General features: G+C 41.7%; 1 protein-coding gene across 1 annotated transcript in view; it reads left to right on the forward strand.

The window, feature by feature from the left end:
• The window catches only part of OXSR1 (oxidative stress responsive kinase 1), a 72,485-nt gene that overhangs the window by 23,643 nt on the left and 25,445 nt on the right, over positions 1 to 23,397 (forward strand). Inside the window, exon 2 of the mRNA XM_075271480.1 lies at positions 14,492 to 14,604. Coding sequence (XP_075127581.1) covers positions 14,492 to 14,604 — 113 coding nt within the window. The remainder of the gene's footprint in view (positions 1 to 14,491; positions 14,605 to 23,397) is intronic.

Consider the following 23,397-nt stretch of genomic DNA (forward strand, 5'->3'; position numbering starts at 1 on the left):
GTTGTTGTTCTTTTATCCCCTGAGCAATATATGATGTACTATTACCTCATGGTGTCGCTAAGATGGTAGCTCAAAGGCAGTGCCTTCTCTATACCCAGTGGGTACTAGAGCTATTATAAAGCAGGTACCAGTCTCAATTTTTGCCTCTTTATGCCTCAGGGAATTGAGACTAAGGTACCTATATTGGACCTGATGGGCATCTCCTTCCCTCCTGAACATCTTCGGAGGGCGACGATTAGTTGTCATGGCAGATGGGGGCCTATTGAAGGCTCCTAGGCCTATCATTACTGGGCATAGTCAGCTTGTAATAGAAACGAATGGACTTCACTATATTGCAGGTTAGTAGTTTAGTACAATACATTGTATGGGTTTAAGTCCCCCAGAGGTTCTAAAAAAAACAAAAACAAAAAACAAATACATAGAAAAAAATATAAAAGTTGAAATCACCCTCCTTTCCCGAGATCACATATACAAATAAATTGAGAAAAATTAACATAAATAAATTAGGTATCCCCATGTCGGAAAATGCCCAAACTTTAAAAAATATAAAAATATTTATCCTATATGTTGAATAGCATAGCAGGAAATAAATTCAATCTGCGCAAATTGCCATTTTTTGTAACTTTACTTTCCCCAAAAAATTAAATAGTTATCAAAATGCCATACATTCACCAAAATATTCTAAATAAAAACGAACTTGCCCCTCTTTAAAAAAACAAAAAAAACCCAGCCCTTACACACCACTGTAAATGGAAGTTAAAAAAAAAAAATGCTGTTTTTATTGAAGCTTGTTGTTTTTTATTAGAAAAATTAAATAAAAACATCATAAAAATAGGTGATGGTAGCTTATCCATTTTTTTCAGTTTTGAATTTTTTGTAAAAATATTAAAAACAATACAAAAACTATTTACTTTTACGATTTGCGGTCACCATAATCGTACGATGTTCGTGCAGAATGTAGATAAGATATACTGTATTTTTCGGACTATAAGACGCACCGGACCATAAGACGCACTAAGGTTTTAGAGGAGGAAAATAGGGAAAAAAAAAATTTTAAGGAAAAAAAATTGGTGAAATATTTAATAACCTAATAATATAATATTTCACCAATGTAAATAGAACCGGGGGCTTTCGGACACAGGGATACCAAATGTGTATGTGTTTCACAGTAATGTTTTTGTTTTATATGTATTCTAGGGCTATGGGGGTGATTTGAACATATCTATCTATCTAATCTATCCTATCTATCTATCTATCTATCTATCTATCTATCTATCTATCTGTCTGTCTGTCTGTCTGTCTGTCTGTCTGTCTATCTATTCTATCTAATCTCATCCATGGATGGAAAGAGACACCCTGCAGTGAAGCTATGTAAGAAGAGAAAAAGGGGCGGGCCAGACGGGTGAAGGAGGTGTGGTTTTCTAAGCAAACTTGAAAACACACCTCTTTCACCTGTCTGGCTCGTCCCTCCTTCACTGCCTCTCAGATGTCGCTTCTGCAATGAAGCCACACAGGCAGGGAAATAGGGGCGGGCCAGACGGGTGAAGGAGGCGTGGTTTCAAGCTTGCCGAGAAAACCACGCCTCCTCCTCCCGTTTGGCCCGCTCCTCCTTCCCTGTCTGTGTGGTTTCATTGCCGGAGCCAGATCTGAGAGGCAGTGAAGGAGGGACGAGCCAGACGGGTGAAAGAGGCGTGGTTTTCTCGGCAAGCTTGAAACCACGCTTCCTTCACCTGTCTGGCCCGCCCTTACTTCCCTGCCTCTCATATCTCGCTCCTGCAAACACGCGACACAGACAGGGAAGGAGGGGCAGAGCAGGCAGGCACCGTGCTGCTCTCCTTTTGATTCACACAGACGGGACACAGACGCTGCACACGCTGCATTCGGACTATAAGACGCACACACATTTTCCTCCCATATTGGGAGGAAAAAAAGTGCGTCTTATAGTCCGAAAAATACGGTATATGATTCTGAATGGAAAGAAAAAAAGTTATGGCTTTTAGAAAGTGAGATGGTAAAAACTAAATGCAATATCTGAAAATTACTTCGTCTTTGTGTGTGTGTGTGTGTGTTTGTGTGTGGTAATTCTTTTTAAAACGTTTTGTGCTTGATAAGTGAATTGTTGTGGTCCTCTGAGGGACTTAATCCTTTTTCAGAAGTCACAATTGGACCTGTCCAACATCTGAAATGTTTCTATCTTAGACCCATTTTAGCCATTTTATTCCCATGTGTAGTAATCTTTCATTCAGGTGGCCATCAAGCATTGTGTTGTTATTGTAGATTTTGGCAATAGTCAGCTAAAAGTTTACAAAACAGAGTCCTCTTCCAGGATTTACAATTTGGCACAATACAGATGGTTGTACTGGAGCTTTCAGCTAAGTAGCTAAAATGTGCCCCGGATTTAGGAGATCTAAATATTTACTATCTTTGTTATTGAGCCATTCTATATCCATGTCATGTGAATCCGAGCTGTATACTATGTCATAGTACTGGGATTTGTCATTGTTTGCTGATCCGTAGGGGTCCTCCTAGTCAGATCCTTTATAGTGTTCCCTATACAACAGTGTTCCAGGCCATTCACTGTAAAGCAGGGCTGTGGAGTCGGACTCCGACTTTATCTTGAAGCAAGTCAACTCCAACTCCTTTTGTAAATGGCTGGATGATTAATTGAAGAATGCTTGCCTAGCCAATTCAGAACTGCTCTTCAGACCCCACAGTATAATAATATAAAGCAGAGAAGCAGTGGAGGTGATCAAACTTAAAAAAAAAAAAAAAAAAAAAAAGTGTTACTTACCTCTCCTGTGCGACTTCCCACTGTCTTTGGGTATTCTGACTGACGTGTAATTAGGCCTCAACGGGTCACGTGGTGTTGTGATGCTTAGACGCAAGTATGACCTAGATGTAACTGTGTAATCCACAGGCCTCAGCTGTCTCTGACATCTGTCAGAATACCTGAAGACAGCAAGTAGTCGTGCTGGAGCCCAGGAGAGGTGAATAACATAGTTGTTTGTTTTTTTTTGTTTTTTATGTTCACTCACCTCCCCTGGACCTCAACATAAGCCTGCTCTGAAAAGACCCCAGAGTATAATACCAGTTCGGGTTCTGCCATGTTACATCCGAACTAAACCTTTAGATGAATCTCGCGAGGTTTTCCCAACATTTTACTAATACTGTAAAAGGGGCGTGACCTAGATAACCACCATTAATTCTAATCAAAGGTAAAATGTCCAAATTTATCAAAATTTTGATTTAGGTCATAATCGCCTATCCCTAGCTGACAGCCATGGTCTCTCACAAACGGTAAAGATCCTCCAAATAACGAAAGATCTAGTGAAATAAATATGTAACAAACCATGCACCTAATTAATTATATAATATCAATAATTGTGTAATATAAGTAAAAATAATCATTTTATTTGAAGCTAGAGTCAATAACTCTAACCCCCCACCCTCCCACCACCACCCCTCCACAACCCTGTTCTAATACTACTATGTTCATTGGCTGTATACCAATAATTACAAGGGGTAGACGAAAGCAATGCCATTTAGTAGAGAACCCAAAGGGAATTTGGTCGTTGTTGCCCATATGGGCCAGAATGTCATGGCATATCTAATGATATTCCATACTGTCTTATATGTGATTATCCCTTGCCAAAATGTTGGCTCTTTTAAACAATAAATCAAAGAATAAAGTTTTTTCACAGACTAAAATATTAATCTTTGATTGTTGGAGGTAGACATTGAGGACCATCCACAGATCGACTGATCAAAGCAACAGAGATGGGCCGGCAAGCAGTGCTTACTTTTCCAAGCCATGTGAAGTCATAGTCATTAGACAAGTGGCCTGTTTACATCTCATTCCCAATCAAGTGACCGGGATTGACCTGCATTCAGTGACCTGAGAAGTTTATCCATTGATATCGATAGTGAAAATAGTGACTGTTTCAGACCTGTTGGATAACTGATACCCCTGGACCCCTACAGACCCCATTGTTGATTGTCATAATGTCTGTCGTTTTACTGAATTAGTGTGGTATGTTTAATTTTCATGCACTTTGCATTGGAAAATCCTAACAGACACTCTGACACAGGTGTGAACACAGACTAAAATACTGCTGATATCCTGTACTACATGGAAGATTTGTTCTTGAGCAGCAACACTACTAAATTGCTCCTTCATCATGTTCTAGGAGTTTCGTTACTGTGTGATGCATATCAGAAATAAAAACGTGTGTGCGCACGCAATTTGGCTCCCTGGCCCACTGTACACTACAATGAAGTTTTAGTAACAGGTTGTTGACCTTTTTGACCTGATTGCATATTTTTGACATCTCAACTAGAACCATGAACCATGTTTAGTGATATGTCCTGAATAAGGCTTTTTTTTAGATCTTCGTTGGCCATGATCTCAGCAGCCTTCACAAGGAGGAACACCCCTGTTGTGATACTCTCATACCTATTATATTCTAATACCTACAAAAGCAGGAGGAGGTTTCCTATCTGGAGACGGTACCCAATATTCGGCTACGTTGCTGGTTCTACTGTTTTATTCATCTCTCCACAAAAACACATGATAATTGTCCAGGTGCAGGGACTTGCGGGCATTGCTTAGAGGAGACCTTTTGGGACAGCTTTGTTCTCATATACTGAAACTAAGAATAAGAGCACAGCTGCTGCCGGGTGGCGGAGTGTCAAGGATGAGAGTCGGCATTCTGCTTGTGATTATAGTTTAGTAGTGCGGAGTATAAACTTCGATGACTTAATTGATGCCAGATGGCTCCTTGTAACCACAGTCTTATCTACACCACCTAGATACTGTACTAAGATATTATTCTATTGAGTGGCTTTTTGTGCAAGTACCTTTTATTGACTTTGTGTTATGTAGTTATTAGTTAACACTAAGTATCCTGTGATTCGCAATTCAATAAGTCAGTATCTACTAGACCAGTGATGGCGAACCTTTTAGAGACCGAGTGCCCAAACTGCAACCCAAAACTCACTAATTTACCAACAACATGGCAATTTAACCTTAATACTGTGTGGATTCACAATTACAGACTTGCAAAATACGGTCGTGTGAATGGGGATTTATAGAGCTTTCAATAATACAAATAACTTTGTACTGAATTTGGTATAACTTTGAACAATTAATGGTCACTATACAGATCTGTTTTATACTGACCATGCAATATTATTATGACCTGTAATAATATCACGTCTGCTATAAAACAGATACTGTGTGATATAATTAGTGAAGGGGCCCCCCACAGTCCAATCTGCTCCACAGTGGCCCCCACACAGTCCAATCTGCTCCACAGTGGCCCCCACACAGTCCAATCTGCTCCACAATGAACCCCACACAGTGCAATCTGCTCCACAGTGTTCCCCACACAGTACAATCTGTTCTACAATGGTCACCACACAGTATAATCTGCTGCAAAGTGGCCCCAACACAGTACAATTGGCTGCACAGTGGCCACCACACAGATGGGTTGTTGCACAGATGGGTGCCCAGAGTGAGGGCTCTGAGTGCCACCTCTGGCACCAGTGCCATAGGTTCGCCATCACGATACTAGACCATTCCAATGAATATATAAATTATAAAAAAAAATATGAACTGTATATGGTCCAAATAAATTGAATACATTTTATTTATTAAAAGATTAAAGTTAAAACAGTTATTATCGGAAATGCTGAAAAATCCAAACTGTGTGTATGTCAGCTTGACATGCAAGCTTCTACTGGCTAATATGGGTCATCTGATGGGATATTTAGAAAGGCCCTTAATGTGGAAGCCAGTGGTATTTGCTTTTGTGAATATTTTGCTGAGTGTTTATGGAAACCAGGGGTAAAACAAAAATTTCTGGTTTGCTATGAAAGTCTGATCTGAAACTGCATGTATGGTGTATGTCTGTGAGGCTAAGTATGCCCAACCTGCCAGCTTTGAGCTTCTATTCACTAATAATGGTCATCTGATGTGATATGGAAAAATCCAGTGGTGCCATATTGGCTTTTGTCAATTAAATAAAAAAAAAAATAAATGGTGCTTTTTGTCACTAGGTTCTTATGGAAATCTGGTCTAAAACAAAACAAAAAAGAAAAGAAAATAAAGGGCTGGATTCTTATGGAAAACTGGTATGAAACTGTGCGTATGTCAGTGAGGAGAAGAATAAAGGGCCAAAAGTTTCTATTGGTTGAAACAGATCATGTGATAACTGTGTGTATGTCAGTAAGGGTAAGAATGAAGGACCTGAGAGCTTCTATTGGCAAATGTGGGTCATGTTATGTGATAAGGAGGAAGAGTCTTGTTGAGGAAGCCAGAGGTGCCATGTTTGAGTTTGTGAATATGAGAACAGTAAGTCTTAGAGAGATGAAAGACGATGTAAAACCTTTGTAAGCACATCACTTATCTATCTGCCAGATTTAGTGCCGAGTAGGGTTGAGCGATCGTGTTTGGAAAAGATCGGATTCCGATCGGCGATCGAGAAAATTTCACGATCGCCATCGGAATTCCGAACACGATCTTTTTATGTGCATTGCTTAGCCTTCACACTGAGTATACGCTGTATGTTCAGTGTGAAGGCTCCGCTGCAGTTCCATAGGAATGAATGGAAGCAGCCGACACACAGCCTTAACCCCCTGCGCGCCGGCTGCCTTCATTCATTCGAATGGAAGGCTAAACTAAATCTCTAGCAGCTACTTACCTCTAGAGATGGCTGCTCCAGTGCCCTCCTTCTTCTTGCCTCGCTGCCCCGCCTCCCAGGTTAGTGTTTAAAGCACTAGGTAGGCGGGGCTTGTGGCTTAGTGTGGGCGGGTACAGGGCGGGGAGACGTGACATCTCCCCTCCCAGTACCCGCCCACACTCTCCTAACCCGCCCACACTCTCCTAACCTGGCAGGGAGGGGGCAGCGTGGAGCAGCAGCGAGGCGAAGAATGAAGGCACGGGGCGCAGGACCAGCCATCTCTGGAGGTAAGTGGACACCAGGGGGTAGAATTGCTTTTAAAATCCGATCTCTGATTAATAAAAAAATCCCATTGACTTGCATTGGGATCGGGTTCGAATGAAAAATGATCGGAAATCGGATTTTAAAATCGATCCTGAAAAGTCAAGATCGGCTCAACCCTAGTGCCGAGGACAGACAACCAACAAAATTTACTTTTCTAATGTGTAAGATATATACAGTTCCATGTCTATTGGGTCTGTATAGTATCTCTGTGCTGGTACACTATTATTATTATTATTATTATTATTATTATTATTATTATTATTTTTCAACCATTGCTTTGCCCATGTGTATATAGCCTATTAGAATTTTCAACATATGGAAGAATAATAGTTTTTTTTTAAAAAATTGTAATCTTCCAATGATATAATAGACCTTGTATAGCTGTCATTTTTTGTAGGATTTGAGACTATATAGAATTTGACTACAAGTCTACATGCACATATGTTATATAAAAGGATTTTCTGAATTTGCTTTTCGTTAGTTCTTATGGCTTCTGTTCAAGATAGTTAAAGATTTGGTTATATAGAGGATGTCAACGAATCCTGATAGAGTGCATTAACTTATACGAACAGGTTTTGGTTGCTTTTTTTTTTTTTTTTTTTTTGTATTTTTGACCGCATATATAGGGTAAGGACTAAGCAATTCCTTCTGTCAAGCACACCCGAACTGCTACAGAAAACATAAGTATTTTATTGTAAATAGGCTACAGTTGTAAGCGCTCTACTACTTTTTTTTTAAAACCTATCTTGTACAGTACATGCAGCCCCCATGTACTCTGTACATACTCTATGCATTGTAATGTTTGATTTTTTTTCTTTAATAAGGACATTTTACCACCTTCAACAAGTCCAGCTCTTTCCATCATTGAATAGCTGCTGCTCCACTGATTCCAGCACAGTTGGATTTTTTTTCTCTAACTCCCACAATTCCCGTGCAGTCAGTGCTGTTTGGTGCCTGATAGACTACCGTATTTAGGCTCTCTATTGTCAGGACGGCTGTGTCAGGCAGCAGCAGACAAGGGCTGTGATTCTGAGCTCTGACACTGGCTGCCTCTGATTGGAGCTCTGAATCACACCCCCTGCCTGACACCGCCCTTCTGACTTTACAGAGTTTACATAGTATATCAGGTACCAAAGCTAACTGCACTTGTTGCTTGGGAATGGTGAGGACTACAGAAAGACTCCCAACTGTGTCGGAATCAGTGGAGCAGCATCTATTAACAAATGCTAAGAACTTGATTTGGTGGAGTTGGTGAAAATTTATAGGGGCTACAAAATTACGTAAAGAATGAAAGAACTTACACGCGCCCCCTTCTTTACAGATGATCCCTCCTTTTATAGTTCTTCACTGCTTCCAGAGCAGCTAGTTACGTACAGCGCATGAGCAAGATTTTAATCGCGCTGTACATGACTAGCTGCTCTGAAGGAAGCAGTGAAGAGCTGTAGGATCATCCGTAAAGAAGGGGGCGGTGAGAACAGTGATAAGGCTTCTGGTGCTCCGTGCAGGGTAATCAGCATACCAAGAAAACTGGGCTAATTCAAAAATGGCAGCACAGATCGATGAATGAAAGGCTGATCAGTTGCTTTCAGCAGCCGCTATTTGGAGTCTGAAGTGGATAACTTTATTCTTCCTGTAAAGGCCGTACTGAGTTACTGTTGACCGGTTTCAGACCCCCACCCATCTGATGGGACATTAGTATCATATACCTGGAGAACCTCTTAAAACACAATTGCTTTCTTCTTCTCAGGAAATGACCTTAAGGGCTAGTTTACACGTGAACTGCCCGCGCGGGTTTTGACACCAAGAGAGATGCGGCAATCCGCGTCTCTCTCTGATCAAAACCCGCCTGCCACAACCATCGCGGTCGCGGCTTTCCCCTCCGCTGTCGGCTCAAATGAATGAGCCGACATAGGAGGGTGCTGCCCGGGGTGGAAGCTGAAGAAAGGGCATGTCGCTTCTTTTCTCCTCTATCAGCAGCCCGCCGCTAGCGGAGAAAAGAAGCCTGGTGGTCTGCATAGACCACCATTGTAAGGGGAGGTTTTTGACGTGAAATCCGCTGTCAAAAACCTCCCCTTTGCTCACGTATGAACGAGCCCTTAATTCTTTTGGTCACATGGCCATGCCGCTCAGTCACATCATTCATTTTAATGGGACTTCGATGTGGCATTGCCTTGCAACCAATGGATGTGAGGTCACTTGCTGAGAAGAAAGCAGCCATGTTTTCAAAGTCCTACACGTGCCCTTTAAGTTGGTTGTATTAGTAATACACAGAGATATCCTGATGGTCTAGTGTATATCTATATATCTAGATATGGTATAGTACATTATCTATCTATCTATCTATCTATCTATCTATCTATCTATCTATCTACTTAGATAAGATATTTCTTGGGCTGTCTGAAGAGTAAACATTACAAAGGTCCTAAACCCAGGTCACATTGTTGGGGTGGACATCTTGTGATAGGTTACATCATATAAACCCCTTCCATTGGCTGCAGTGCCCTAGTAAATAGAAGAACATGAGCACATGGCGTCTCTGTAACTATTCACACTGTGTTCCCACATGTCAGTCGGTGTGTGAGGCCTATAAAAAGGTGACGGTTTTATTACTGATGTATCTTTTTTGGAACAAAAGCCAGATCATAGTAAAATCGGAGTAATACTGGATGAAAGTGACATTGCGAGAAAATGTCAGATGTTGTGATGTATTCCGCCCGGACATAAGCCATGTCTAAGATTTGTGAAGTTTTCCCTTCAACTATTTTCCACAAACTACTGTAATTTTGTTGAAAGTAAAGTTCTATTTTTTGGGTTGTTACAGATTAAAAACTGGCCCTTATCTCTTGTATAACACATTGAGTCCTGGCCGGCAGACACGTCTCTTCTTATATAGATGACCCGGAATGCCCTGTGAAACTTATTTTTTTTTTTAACTAAAAAAACTATACTAAAATCTCTCAAAAAGAATTCCTCCCCTACATACCAGAATTTCTGTGTCAGATTTTCAGTCCCACCATATATTATGTTATATTGCAAACCATTGTCTTTGAGAAGACTCCTCACTGGAGGACAACGTTTCAATGTAATTTTGGGTGAATGTCCCAAAAAGTTTTTAATGTACTGGGTGCAACCGGACACGAGCTGGCTTCTCCCTGCTCCGCTTGGCTCAATTGACAGGTCTCTCCTTACACTCAAATAAGTAAAACCCGTGAATCTAGTCAAGGTGACCCCACCAATCATAAGAATAAAGGGGGCACAGAGGTCCTTCCATCCTCCCGGCAGTTCATCCAGCGACCACTGCCGCTCTTCACTTCAATAGGGCTGTGCTATAGTTTCCTCTGCTGTTATGGATATTATGGCAGCTGGAAGACATGCCCCTTGTAATGGAAAGGCCAACTCCCATCTCTGTAGAGCAGTGACAGAAAAGTGCTAGGTGTTTGTTTCGAACATATACTTTGGGGTCGGAACTAGTCCAGAAACTGAGACTCAGAACAGCCAGAGCCCAGGCTGGAAACTGGTAAAATGGAGTCCATGAAAAAAAAAATCCTCTAGGGTATGTTCACACGGCAGAAAATGGATTCCGTGTGTGAACATACAGCGTGGCTAGCCGCGACAGAATACCATTGCAGTGCACCAGAATCCTGTCGCGGCATTCTGCTCTGGATTAGGCCCAAATGAATGGGCCTAATCGGGAGGGAGTCTCGCGCTGCGGAAGCCACAGGAAGAAGGGGCATGTCGCTTTTTTTTTCTGCTACTAGGTAGTGGGAAAAAAGAAGCAAGTGGCTCCCATTGAAGTAAATTTGAGCCAATTTTGGCAGCAGATTTTGAGGCGGGTTCCGCATAAAAATCCGCTGCCCAAAAACTCTGTGTTAACGAGCCCTTAGGTTAAAGCCAAACGTTGCAGAAACGCAGGGGTTTTTTTGTTGCAGGTTTTGTTGCTTTTTTTTTTTTTTTTTTTTTGAGCCAAAGCCAAGAATAGCTACAGAAGGAGTGTGAAATATATAAGAAGTTCTTATACTTCTCCCTTCTGCTCAATCCACTCCTGGCTTTGGCTCAAAAAACCGCAGCAAAATCTGCAACATAAGCTGCACTTTCTCAACTTGGGGCCTCCGCCTTTAGCTGGCTTTATACTTAGACAGCAATTGACAAAATGTCTTCCAACAATCCACTCCAACTCTTCCATAAACATGTCAGATAGCTGTAGGAGAGGATGGGAGGATTGTACATCACATGACCATGGACTGATTTTTTTTTTTATACTCTCGGAGTAAGTAGACTGAAGTTCAGCAAGCAGAGATCTAAGAAACCGTGAGGAATTGATACAGAAAGTATATCGGAAAATTGACGAACTTTTCATTGTGCAAAGAATAACTTTTGTCTCTCAATATTGTTCTTAAAGTGGACGACCCCTTTAACCGTGGTTGCTCTTTCTGACTTTCTGCTGCTGTAACTGTTTAACTAGTTAGTGCCTGGAGACTCCTACAGCACATAAATGGCTTGTCTGGTGTATTGATTTGCGGTGTAAGAAATCAGACTAAGTGTCCTGTTATTCCTGATCCATCAATATTCTGATCTGAATCCTGACTATGTAGTTCGACTTAATATTCTTCATGTCTGACCAAGCAAAATTAATCTTGCGGTTCTTTGTGATCTATTTGTAAATCCTATCAATGGGTCTTAGTCTACGTGGGTCGCATACAAACACAGGATTGTTGACCGTGTGGGCCCTGATGGCTAGCTGCCCATCTCATGGGGCCCCATTTGTGATGTGAAATATCGGTATGAGTCTTGAACTATAATGTATCCTGCTCGAAAACCACTTTTCCTAACCAATGAATACAAATGAAAGAATCCTTATTTTGTATTGCATTCATTCAGATGTGACAAAAATGTTCCGAGGAAAATGACTTGTTAGTGCTGTGCATGTCATTACCTCAGCGCTCGCACGTCCCAGGCGTGTTCAGAAAGAACATGGAACGTAGCCACAAGACAGGAGTGTTCTGTTACAGCTCCTAAGCTATAAGGCGACTCTATGCCGGTGATGTGCTCACGTTAGCCAAACTGGGGCTCTGCCACATCCTTCAGGATTTCTGTAATGTACCATGGGATATTCTCCAGCATCATCCGGCCTGTCAACCCCTTACTGACCGGATCCTTGCAGAGCACGAGCAGCAGTCTCATTATATGGCTCCTTAGCTAACACCTATTGAAAGGCAACGTCTTTTCTGCTTCGTGTATACTCGCACGTCCAGGTCACCATGCTTTCTGCTCTGATTCTCGCAAGTTCGTGGCAGAACCACTATATAGGGCAGTGTATCCGTGTACCTGTGTGTATTTTAAGTGCTGCTTAGACTATATTCACATGACCAAACTGAACCCCTGTCACTGTGATAACCAGGGCTGTGCGGTGGGAGTCGGAAATACGTTATCAATTGGGATCAAATAACATCATTAATTATAATATATTACATGATGCAATTATTGGTATTGTAGAAACATGTAGATAGTTTTTTACTTTTAATTTTTGTAGAAATTCAATCACTGGCTTTTTTTCTCCATCTGGATTGGCCTCTGACTCTACAGCCCTGGCTATCTATCACTGCTGACTGCTGAGGGGGGTCATTTGTAAGAACAGACTTTAATACCCCTGTGTTACAAGGTGGAGCCAGTCCTATAAGCTTTTTGTACGCTCCTAACTATAGAACTGGCTGTTAGGTTTGGTTTGGCCGCGGTGAAAATGCAGTGGAAAAAAAAGCAGCATTTTCCAGTCATTGCAAGTCGGATGGGATTCTAATGAATTCAGTCCATGCTTTGCTGAAAAAATATGCGCAGCGGACTCGCTGCGATTTCCAAAACCTTTGTGGTTTTGGAAATCGCAGCTTGTCAATTATACCTACAGAACAGCCGGCGGGTTTCCTATAGGTATAATTGAAGAAGAAAGACTTTCGTAAAATGCACTGCGGGGAAAAACACGTTACGCTAAGCAAGGCCTTAGTCTTAAAGGGGGTTTCCCTTTTTCATTTATCCCCATTTCACAAGAATGGGGGCTCTGACTATTCCATGTGAATGGAATGGTGTTGCACATACATGACCACCGCTGTCCTGGAAGTCTGAAACTCCATAGTGAATCGAGCAGTGGTCAGACATTCATGTCTTTTCTGGATGTCCCAATGGTTGGATTCTTAGTGATCACACCCTTACCCCCTATCCTGAGTCTACCATAGGAAAATTCCTTTATACATTCATCTTTACTTACATTAGCACTTCTATTAATATAACCGTTTTCTAAGAATTGTGAAAATTTCAGCTGACTTTTACAAATAAAGAAATAAGTCTCAAGGATCTCCGCTAGAAGTCTTAGCTCGAGCACTTAATGTGCTATTAGAATACAGACCATTTGACTCGGCTGGTGGAGATTAAACTAGCCGGCATAGCCCAGAATAATAACTGGAGTTCATGCTAGTCATATGTGCGTCTATGGTAACAAACCAATTTTGACAAATTTCTTCAGCATACTTAAGATGCATTCTCTCGAATGGTCATAAGCTTTTCTGTTTATTTGGCCTGTACGTGTCAGGACTGCCTTGGATTGCAGCAGCTAAGATGTAGACTGGTAAAATCGGGGTGGTGGACGGATTCTACACAATGCTATATGCTTTGGAAAATGGTAGACTTCTCTTCTTAGTGGGGCAATTGATTGGGGGTCCTTCTTTATCAACTGCAGTGTGCCCGAAAATGGTGTGCCTTCTATCCTGTAGGCTACTTCAGATTCCTTTAGGAATTTGCATCCTGTTGTATCAATGGGAGGCAATGCAGGACAGGTGGAAAAAAAAAATGTTTGATTTTGTGGCAGATTCCACGGTTGTTTCAGATGCAGAAACCGCGGTTTGAGACTAAACCTGATCAACCCATTTAAGCTAATAGTGGCTAATCAGTGGTCGGTGCGGAGTGTGAACAGACTCTTAAAGGCATTGTCCAGTAATTGGAGGGGCCTGGGACAGGAGTGAGAGCAAAAGAAATAAAAATAATGTACCCAGTTCTCTATTGTTCGCTGTCAGTTCGCTTGCCATGCCTTGTTCGCCATAAGCTTTACGCCCCTTGTGACCCCCTAAGACCACTCAGTAGCCTCAGCTGCACAATACACAGGAGGATTGCTCCTTTGTATAAGAATTAACAAGGGAATCTTGGTTTGTTACTAAAGCGATTGGTTACATCCATTATTTATTTCCTCTTTTATTGACTGTGTACATAGCACATCAGATTTGGGTCATGCAAGAGAATGAGTGAAAGGAAGAAAAGTTGCGCGTGTTGTCCCTAGAAACCATACAGGCATGCCTTTACTCTCGCTAGATTGTCCTTCCATTTCTTATTGCTTGGTTTTATGATCTTATATATGCTGTATATTGTACATTTATGGTTTCTGCAGTCTTGACTCTATTACAACTTCTCTAAACTGTCCTAACACTTTGTTCTGTTCTGTTCTGCAGGTAGTGGGGCAACAGCGGTGGTCCAAGCTGCGTACTGTACTCCCAAAAAAGAGAAAGTGGCTATTAAGAGGATTAATCTAGAAAAATGTCAGACCAGCATGGATGAACTACTGGTAATGTGAATTAACCTTTCCTGCCTTGATGTCAGAAATAGGACAGATGCAGCCAGTGTACCCCATCAAAGCAAGTTATTACTTACTTGGAGAACCTGGGGGCAAGTTGGGGAGTCCATCTCCGCCTTTCCAATTGAAATGAATGAAGCCGGATGAGCGCTACCTGACCAAAAGTCCCCCATCCACCAGATTAGGGGTGGTCTGAGAGGTTCCACCCCACCCCAACCTACACATTATTCCCTTATCCTATGGATAGGAGATGACTTGCTTTGATGGGAAAAGCCTTTTAAAATGACTGTTCACTCAATGCCTTTAGTAGTCACTCATTTTTATTTTTTTAGATTTTTGGTATTGCATCTTTTCCTTAATTTTTTTTCTTCTACCATTGAAATAATATACACACCCTTATTCTTTCATGTCCTATAACCTATAAGCGTGTTATATACCTCTGCATAGCTGGCAGTGTACTGAGTTCAGTGCACTGTCAGTTTTGCTGGTATCTGCCCCGGTTGCAGTGATAACGGTGCCATTCGTTTCGGTACTAATATCTATACACAGAGGGCTGCCATTGAAGCCAAAACTAATGTCATCGGTATCTCTGCAACTGTGGCATAAATGGGCAAAACTGAATTCAACACACTGTCAGCTTTGCAGCAAAATATAGCACATACAATATTGGAAGAGATGAAAAGTCCTCCTTAAGCAGCCATACAAAAAAATTTTCTGGTGCTTTTTGGTTAGTTTCCTTATGAGTTCCAGCCCCCAGATAGCCACTTGTTTCGCAGACTGCTCTATGCACACTGTGCTTTGGTAGTCTGAGACCCTCCCACCTGCATTGGAATGATCCATTCAGGGGTACAAGAGGGGGGGGGGGGGGGGAGTGTGCACAGAGTAACCTGAGATGTTCATGGCCATTTTACAGTAGTGAGGAGCATCCTTTTAATTCCTTCTTCAAATATTTACCTCCAAGACCTCTGGGCATCTCCAGTCCATCCCAAAAGGCTCTGTGCCAGATATCTGCCATAGACGGAGCTTCCTCTCATCAGACATTACACACAGTTTGTCTGATTCTACTCTATATTCTGTATAAGTTGTAAATTCGTGTTCTTAGGCCTCTCTATCCTACAGGCATGTTTATGTTGTATTGTTACTATACTTACAATCAGGTGCAATTGTAAAGCACCGTATCATGTTAGTAAATCTGTAACTATTAAATTGTTCATTCAGAATCTTAAACCTTAAGGGCTAGTTTACACGGAGCAAGTTGGCAACGGATTTTGACACTGAATCCGCCTCAAAATCTGCTGCTCCCATTCACTTCAATGAGAGCCGCTCGCTTCTTTTTTCTGCTAGCTTTTAGCAGAAAAAAGAAGCGAGCTGCCCTATCTTGCACGGATTCCACAGCTGGATCGGCGGCGGCGCGAGGCTCTGGCCCATTCATTTAGGCCTAATTCATCGCGGAATGCCACGACGGTATGTGTACACGTAGGGCCCCATGTGAACCCCTAAACACAAATGTGAGTAAAATCCAATGCACCCAATCACATATCTGCACAACAAAGTCACTAACCAATGAGTGATGTCACACTACAGTTATAAGAAATACAGTGATGTCATAATGCTTAGGTAATAAACAGTGTTATATCTGCAAGGGTGGAATAACAGTGATGTCACCGTACATGGCTAGCAAACATACAAGTCATCAGAAAGGTTGCATGGAGTAATGTCACAATATCTTAGTAATACACACAAACAGCAATAGTAACCCTGGTGAGGTCACCTGCAGAGATGATAAATAGTGGAAATAAAAACAGAGATAATCATCAGCAGAAGAATAACTCGCAACAATCTCACCATGCAGGAATAATAAACACTGGAGTCGAGGGTTAATTCTGCACAGTGATGTCATAACATGAGAATAGTGTGCACTGGAGTGTAACAGAGCAGAGGAAATGTTACAGTCATATGGACACAGTGATGTCACCGCTAAATAGTAAAGGTCACAGAGATGGTACAATACAAAGATTATAAATAATAATGCACATCGTGATATCACAAAACAGATAAAATAAAGACAGTGATGTCACTGTACAGAAATAATGAGTACTATGCAACCCCTGCGGTAACACCCATGTGGCACAAATAGCTCTGTAGATATACCATATATACTCGAGTATAAACCGAATTTTTCAGCAGTTTTTGTGCTGAAAAAACCCCCCTTGGCGTATACTCGAGTCAGCAGAAAAAATAAATATATATATATATATATATTTTTTTTAAGGGGTGGGGGGGGGGGGGGGGTCTATGACCAGCCGCAATATCAATGTATAGCATCTCCCATAAAATAGTGGAAAAATAAATAAATTAAAAGTGCTAAATCCCTCTTTTCCTTAGAATACATATAAAAGTAGAAAATGACTGTGAAACACAAACACATTAGGTATCCCTGTGTCTGAAAGTGCCCGGTCTACTGAATATAGGGGATCTGCAGAGCTCCTGTTCTGTCGGGAAGGGGTTAATAGGAGCACTGCAGATACCCTATATTCAGCCAGACTGAATTCCAAGTGGGGGAAAAAAAAAACAGTCCTCAAGCTCAGGGAAGGGGCAGACAGACAACCAAAACACCCCCTCCCCTTTCCAACATCTACTGCACCCAAAAACTCCGACCATTTTAATTTTTGAAATTTTCCATTAGTTGCTGCATTTCCCCCCCTCGGCTTATACTCGAGTCAATAAGTTTTCCCAGTTTTTTGTGGTAAAATTAGGGGCCTCGGCTTATATTCGGGTCGGCTTATACTCTAGTATATACGGTAAACGGCTTTGGAAACACCAGAATGCCCAATGGTTTCCATTAAGTGTGAACAGAGCCTTATAGGTCATAATGGTAAGAACCAACAATGGTTGAAGAATCTTATTCCAGTAAAAAAAAAAAAAAAAATACATATAAAAAAATCCCCTTCATATAAACTTGAGCCTGTGTATAGTGTTATTGAATAAATTGAATAAATTATTATATCCATTTTCTATTCGCAACCTCAACAGACCCCTGGGGACAAAACTGACAGGAATAGGATCTATCCTGAGTTTTGTCCCCACGCAGACCAATGATTATACATGGTTGGATGTTTGGGGCCATAATAAAATAATAGGTTAGTGCTAGCAGCTAAAAACACAGCTAGCACAGTGACCATGCACATGATTGTGTGCATGGTGGCTTATTGTGATGTTATGTGCTCCCTGTGGAGTGCTGATCTCCCCTCTGGTGCACATATAAACAGGAGGTTGGACTATGAGTACCGGTCTATGGGATTAAGGCCCTATTACACCTGCATCAATAGTTTAACCTCCAGATAACACTGTGCATGAGAGGAAGTCCGTGCTCTGGAGTAGAGCACATAACTTCATAATAAAGCAGTCAATAAGTTATATAATAACATTACATTACATGCTGGTTCTTTATCACGTATGGAAGTAATTTTTTGTTATTTATTTACCGGAGTGCTTCTTTAACATACATTTTTGAGCCATTTATAATCGCATAGCGCCTCATTTCTCTTACATCTTTGTTTTACTAGTGTTTGACTTTGATGTTTTTTGTGTCTCTTGTATCTCTATGGCATTTGAATGATTGACCATAGTGTGTTGGTAATGTCGGATCTGGCTCGGGAGTCGCCAAGGCTAAGCTGCGATTCTTCTGGTTTTAGTAAGCCGAGACTGGTTTCCAACCACCAGATTAATTGGCTGCTTTGTACAGTGGCTGTAAAGCTTCCTGTGCAGGGCTTGTCAGGGAGGGGAGTTGCCTGTGCTTTTGTTTCAGACTCCTAGCTCTTACCGTCCGGCCTGCCGTCTACATCAAATGGATTGAAGCGAATGGAATGTGATGCTGTTTATTATTCATAGGCCTTGTGATTCACGCCCGGCAGTCACTGTTTACAACTGCACATCAAACAGCTGATTTTTCATTTTCATTGTGTGCGTTCTGTGTGTTCGGCTATGTGATTAACCTCCTCATGGCCTCCAGAACCAGCACATGCACACCTTCTACTCCTGCAGATCTACTTGTCTGGCTTCTATGGATTTGCAGAACCCTCACGGAGGCAGATGAGTTTACGGTATTGCATTCTTGTTAAAAAAAAAAAAATGCTGTGTGAACGCACAAACTACAGTAAAAAAAATGTCAATTTGTAACTGCAGCATAAGACCTATATGACCTGTGAGCCCCCCACCAGTAGGGATGTTCTGTCCGTAAGGTTTTATGAGTGTCTATCCTGTGATCCAGCTTCCTCCTACAATACTGAAGGATAGGTTAACTGGCAGGTTCATCAGGTTCTTAGTAAATCTGTTGTAGGTGTATCTTCATTCATCCGTGGGAACCTCAGTGTAACAGTCCTGTTTGTAGGTATTAATGTTCCCGAATATACCATTGTTCTTTATCTGTACAGCATTAAGAGATATATCTGACCATATAGTTCAAGTTTTACATGCTAGCACACAGTGTCTGCTGGGGTCAATACCTGGGACACTCACTGACTTCTAGAACATAGAGGTCTGCAGTCTCTTTTAGCTTAGAGCGTTCTGTATTCCTTTGCCATGTTGCTAGAAGTTCTCATTTACTCATATTATATTTTATTTTGTTCCCCCTCTTCTTTTTTGTCTATGATCTTGCAGGTGACACCAGCAGGGAAAAAGTAAAGGACTATTAGAACTTAGAAGGCCATAAGCTAATAGTAGCAGGGAGGAAGTAAAGGGCTAGCTGCCTAAACATGGAGGCCCAAAGACTTGTTTAGCCCAGAGAGTTCGGTATCCTTTTGCTGTGTTATTGGACGTGCCCATTTACTCTTATTATATTTTAGTTCCCCCTCTCCTCTCTCCTTCAGCAGCTGACACTAGCAGAGTAGAAGTAAAGGGTAGACTGGTAAAACATAGTAGCCCACAAACGTGTATAGCTGCCCTGTTCTTGGAAGTTCTCATTTACTTCTATTTTAGTTTAGTTTAGTTTCCCTCCCCTGTGCTCTTGCAGGTGACACCAGCAGGGAGGAAGTAAAGGGCTGTACAAACTTAATTCACCTAATACTAAAATAAATGCTGTATCCAAACACCAGAAAGTACATTAAAAAAAAAAAATCTAAATTAGAAACTTTACCCAAGGATAGGCATATCCTAAGCTGTTTTAAGTGAACCCCGGAGGTGCACTTTAAGCTACTTCTTGTTAATGTAAAAACATGTAATTATGATATGTGATCCAGACCTGTGCTGAGATGATTAATATTTAACCAGCACCTGTCACTTCCCTCCATAAAAAGCAACCACCAACGCTGCAGATTAATGCATTTGAGAATCGTCTCGCTATGTTTATTTTCTTTGAGTGCCTACAGACCTTATGTAGAAGTTTTTTGGCTTGTATCTATGCACTGCACAGGCATAATTTATTTTTTATTATGCTTAATAAACATATTGACGCCGGTGTTAAAGGGGTTGTGCCAAATATCGTTAAAAAATATCATAAAAAATTAACGTTTGCCATTTACATGCTGTTACATAGAGAGTGATTGCATCATGTACATCATACATGTGACCTCAGCAGCCAGTCACTGTACAACACTGCTGGCTGTAGCAGTCATACGTGACATAATCGCTGAAGTGACAACACTGAACAACCCCTTTATCAAGTATAATCTACAAGTATTTCAGTCACTTATGCAGACAAAAGAGTGTGGATGACTATAGCGCAGGTCCACGTTTGCAGCGTAATGCACATGGATTCTATGAGGAGATCCGATCCATTCCATTATGATGACTAGGATGATTGTAGAGCAGCTCCTGTCCTGCTCCATGTCATCAGAACAGAATAAATCGGAAGCCATCGTAGGCATGAATGCACAACAGGATGCAATTGCATGTCACTCCTGAGTCTCATCTGGGTGCATTCTGCTGCAAAGGGGGCCTCACATCGGAAGTGCACACGTTCTTAAACCCCATGCACATGATCAAGTGTGCATCCGATGTAGGGCAGAGTTTGCAGCAAGTTCATTCCGTTATGCATTCACGTCTAGGGGGGCTTTCTATTCATTTTGTTACGATGATAAGGAGCCAGGATAGGAACTGCTCTATAGGGAAGGACTTTTTTCCCCTGAAATAGGGCAATTGGCATGAGCCTCATGGGGTTTTTTGCTTTCCCCTGGATCAACACTGTAGGGGATTGTAGGGTTATAGGTTGGACTTGATGGACTGATGTCTTCATCCAATTTCTTCTACTATGTAACTATATAGTCATTGGAATGGATTGCAAGTCCCCATAGACGTGAATGCATAACAGAATGCACTGCCGCAAACTTGGCCCCACATTGGATGCACACTTGGCTTTATGCATGGGGTGTTAGGGATGACTCACATAACCGGACTCCACAGATGTATTAACAGCCAATAAATGGCCCCCATAGTCTTTTTAGACGACTGTTGTTGTAATAGTCCATGTGACCGATCAGAGGAAAAAAAATAGCACAAACTGTTTGTCGGCCCGAATCGGTAGATTCATCTCTGTGATGGATCCTTGAAAATGAACTGCCCTCACATGTACATTTAAGGCACTGTCATGTGAATGTAGGCTAAGGCTAGAGCTACATGGCAACACGTGTTGCGTGACAAAGTCATACAGAAGGCTAAAGCAGTTGTGTGACTTGTCTGTGACTGTGTTGCACAGCTTTTATACATCTATATAGGGGTAGACATACGGTCAAACAAGTTGCTTATGAAGTCTATAGTGAAAAAGTCACATGCGACTTGTCTCCTGCAACCAGAAACACAAGAGGTTTGGATTTTCTGCAAGCGTTACGTCTCAGCCGCATGATGTTGCATGTCACAACACAACACTACAGTGTAAGGGTGCATTCACACGATGTCTTTTGGCACGTAATGTGTCACGTAGACGCCGCAGGATCTTTTGCAGGCCGTATACGCTCCCATTGTTTTCAATGGGAGCCGGTACCGTATACGCGGCACTATTTTGCAGCCGTGATTTTGCAGCGGCCGCAAAATAGCGCTGCATATACGGTTCTGGCTCCCATTGAAAACAATGGGAGCGTATACGGCCCGCAAAAGATCCTGCGGTGTCTACGTGGCACATTACGTGCCAAAAGACATCGTGTGAATGCACCCTAATAGTGCATTGAAACTTTTGTTGCGTGAGGCTTGTGGCTGTATAACCTTAGCCTAACATACACCGTAAGTAAGTGTCAATTTATTTCTCTGTTAGTGGGATCTCCACTTCCTCTTGTTCTGGTATCTCTTGAGACTTGGAATCAGATTTAGAATATTGGAGAAAACCTCATTATGTAATTTAGTAGAAGAAAACATCAGCTGAATCGTGTTTCCCTGGCAATAATAGGCCATTGGTGTATACTAGCATCTAGCCTTAAGCCAGTTATGGGGAATGGTTTTCTTTGCCCGTGTCCTATTGTCAGGTAAAAGCCAGCTGCCTATTTTAGGAAAATTCCTCCGATGAGTAGTTTGATCTGTACAAGCTCCGCACATGCCAGGCAGCTTTCTGGCATTATTCAGCAATGTTCATCAACGCAGAACAGAGAAGAGGCATTAATCCCTCTAGTGATGGGCGCAGAGCAATGACACGATCCGGGCATCTATGTTATGTCCCCAAAATAACCTTTACATTACTGGGAGTCGCACGTAGCTGATCTTGTGCTTAAATAATATGTAAGGTTATAGCTCGTCTTTACTTATTGTCTTACAACAAATGGAACAAGTCATCACATTATCACAGTGGCGTACGCCATATGTACCGTATTCAGGCCGTAAACTATCCGCCATCCTCTATTGTTAGTAGAGGAAAGACGGAGAAAGTACTTTATGGGGACTTCACATGGCCGGTGACTGACAAAAGATGGGGCGTATGGGCCACAACATTATAACTCCGTGCATAGTAGACTTGTTATATTGAAAAGTATGTCCCCTTAATATGTTAATTAAGGGGACATACTTTAGGACGACGACCGCCATTGTACTGTCACCAGCTAATGGAAATATATCTGCAATGGCATTTGCCGACTTGTTTATTCGCCCTCCATAGTTTCTCATTGCCTAGTTTATATGGCACGCACGTGATTGTCCTTTTGCCGCCATTGTATATCTCTCTATTACCGTAAATTGATTTTGACTTGCACTTAAATATTAAGCTCGCCATATGCTTTAGATCTGCTGTATGCTTTTTCCTCTCAACCTTCTTGGTTTAGCTGAGTTTGCATGTATTTTCAATGATGAAAAGGGAATCGCTGCCAGATAGCTCGGCATAGGCTTATCTCTTATAGCAATAAAGAATTGAGCATATTGAGATTCAACATGCCCCGGCATATGCCAAGCGAATGTCATACACACCGGGAATTTGGCGGGTCCCACCTGTAATTAGTGGGCTTAGCCAGCCTAAGTCTTTGGCTATGTTCACACTTGGTAGACAATCCTCTCACTGTGATTTGCAGCCAGGATGACTCTGAGAAAGAAGGAAACATTCCTGGGGTGACAGAGAAAAGGCCTCCGAGAATGTGAATAAGTCCTATTTTGTGTATATACCGTAATTGTCTTTAGTGGGAAAAACCTGTTGAAGTCTGAAGAATACTGAGCGTGTATCCTGTGTATTAGGATTCAGGGGCACATTGCAAACTAGAACAATAATGGGCCCGAAGTGCACTGAGGGGGCAGACATTAAAGGGATGAGCTACCCATAGCAACCTATTACAGTGCAGCTTTCATTTTCTATTCGGCTCTTGAAAAATGAAAGCTGCA

This window comes from Leptodactylus fuscus, chromosome 4, assembly GCF_031893055.1.
Source record: "Leptodactylus fuscus isolate aLepFus1 chromosome 4, aLepFus1.hap2, whole genome shotgun sequence".
In the NCBI taxonomy this organism is placed as follows: domain Eukaryota; kingdom Metazoa; phylum Chordata; class Amphibia; order Anura; family Leptodactylidae; genus Leptodactylus; species Leptodactylus fuscus.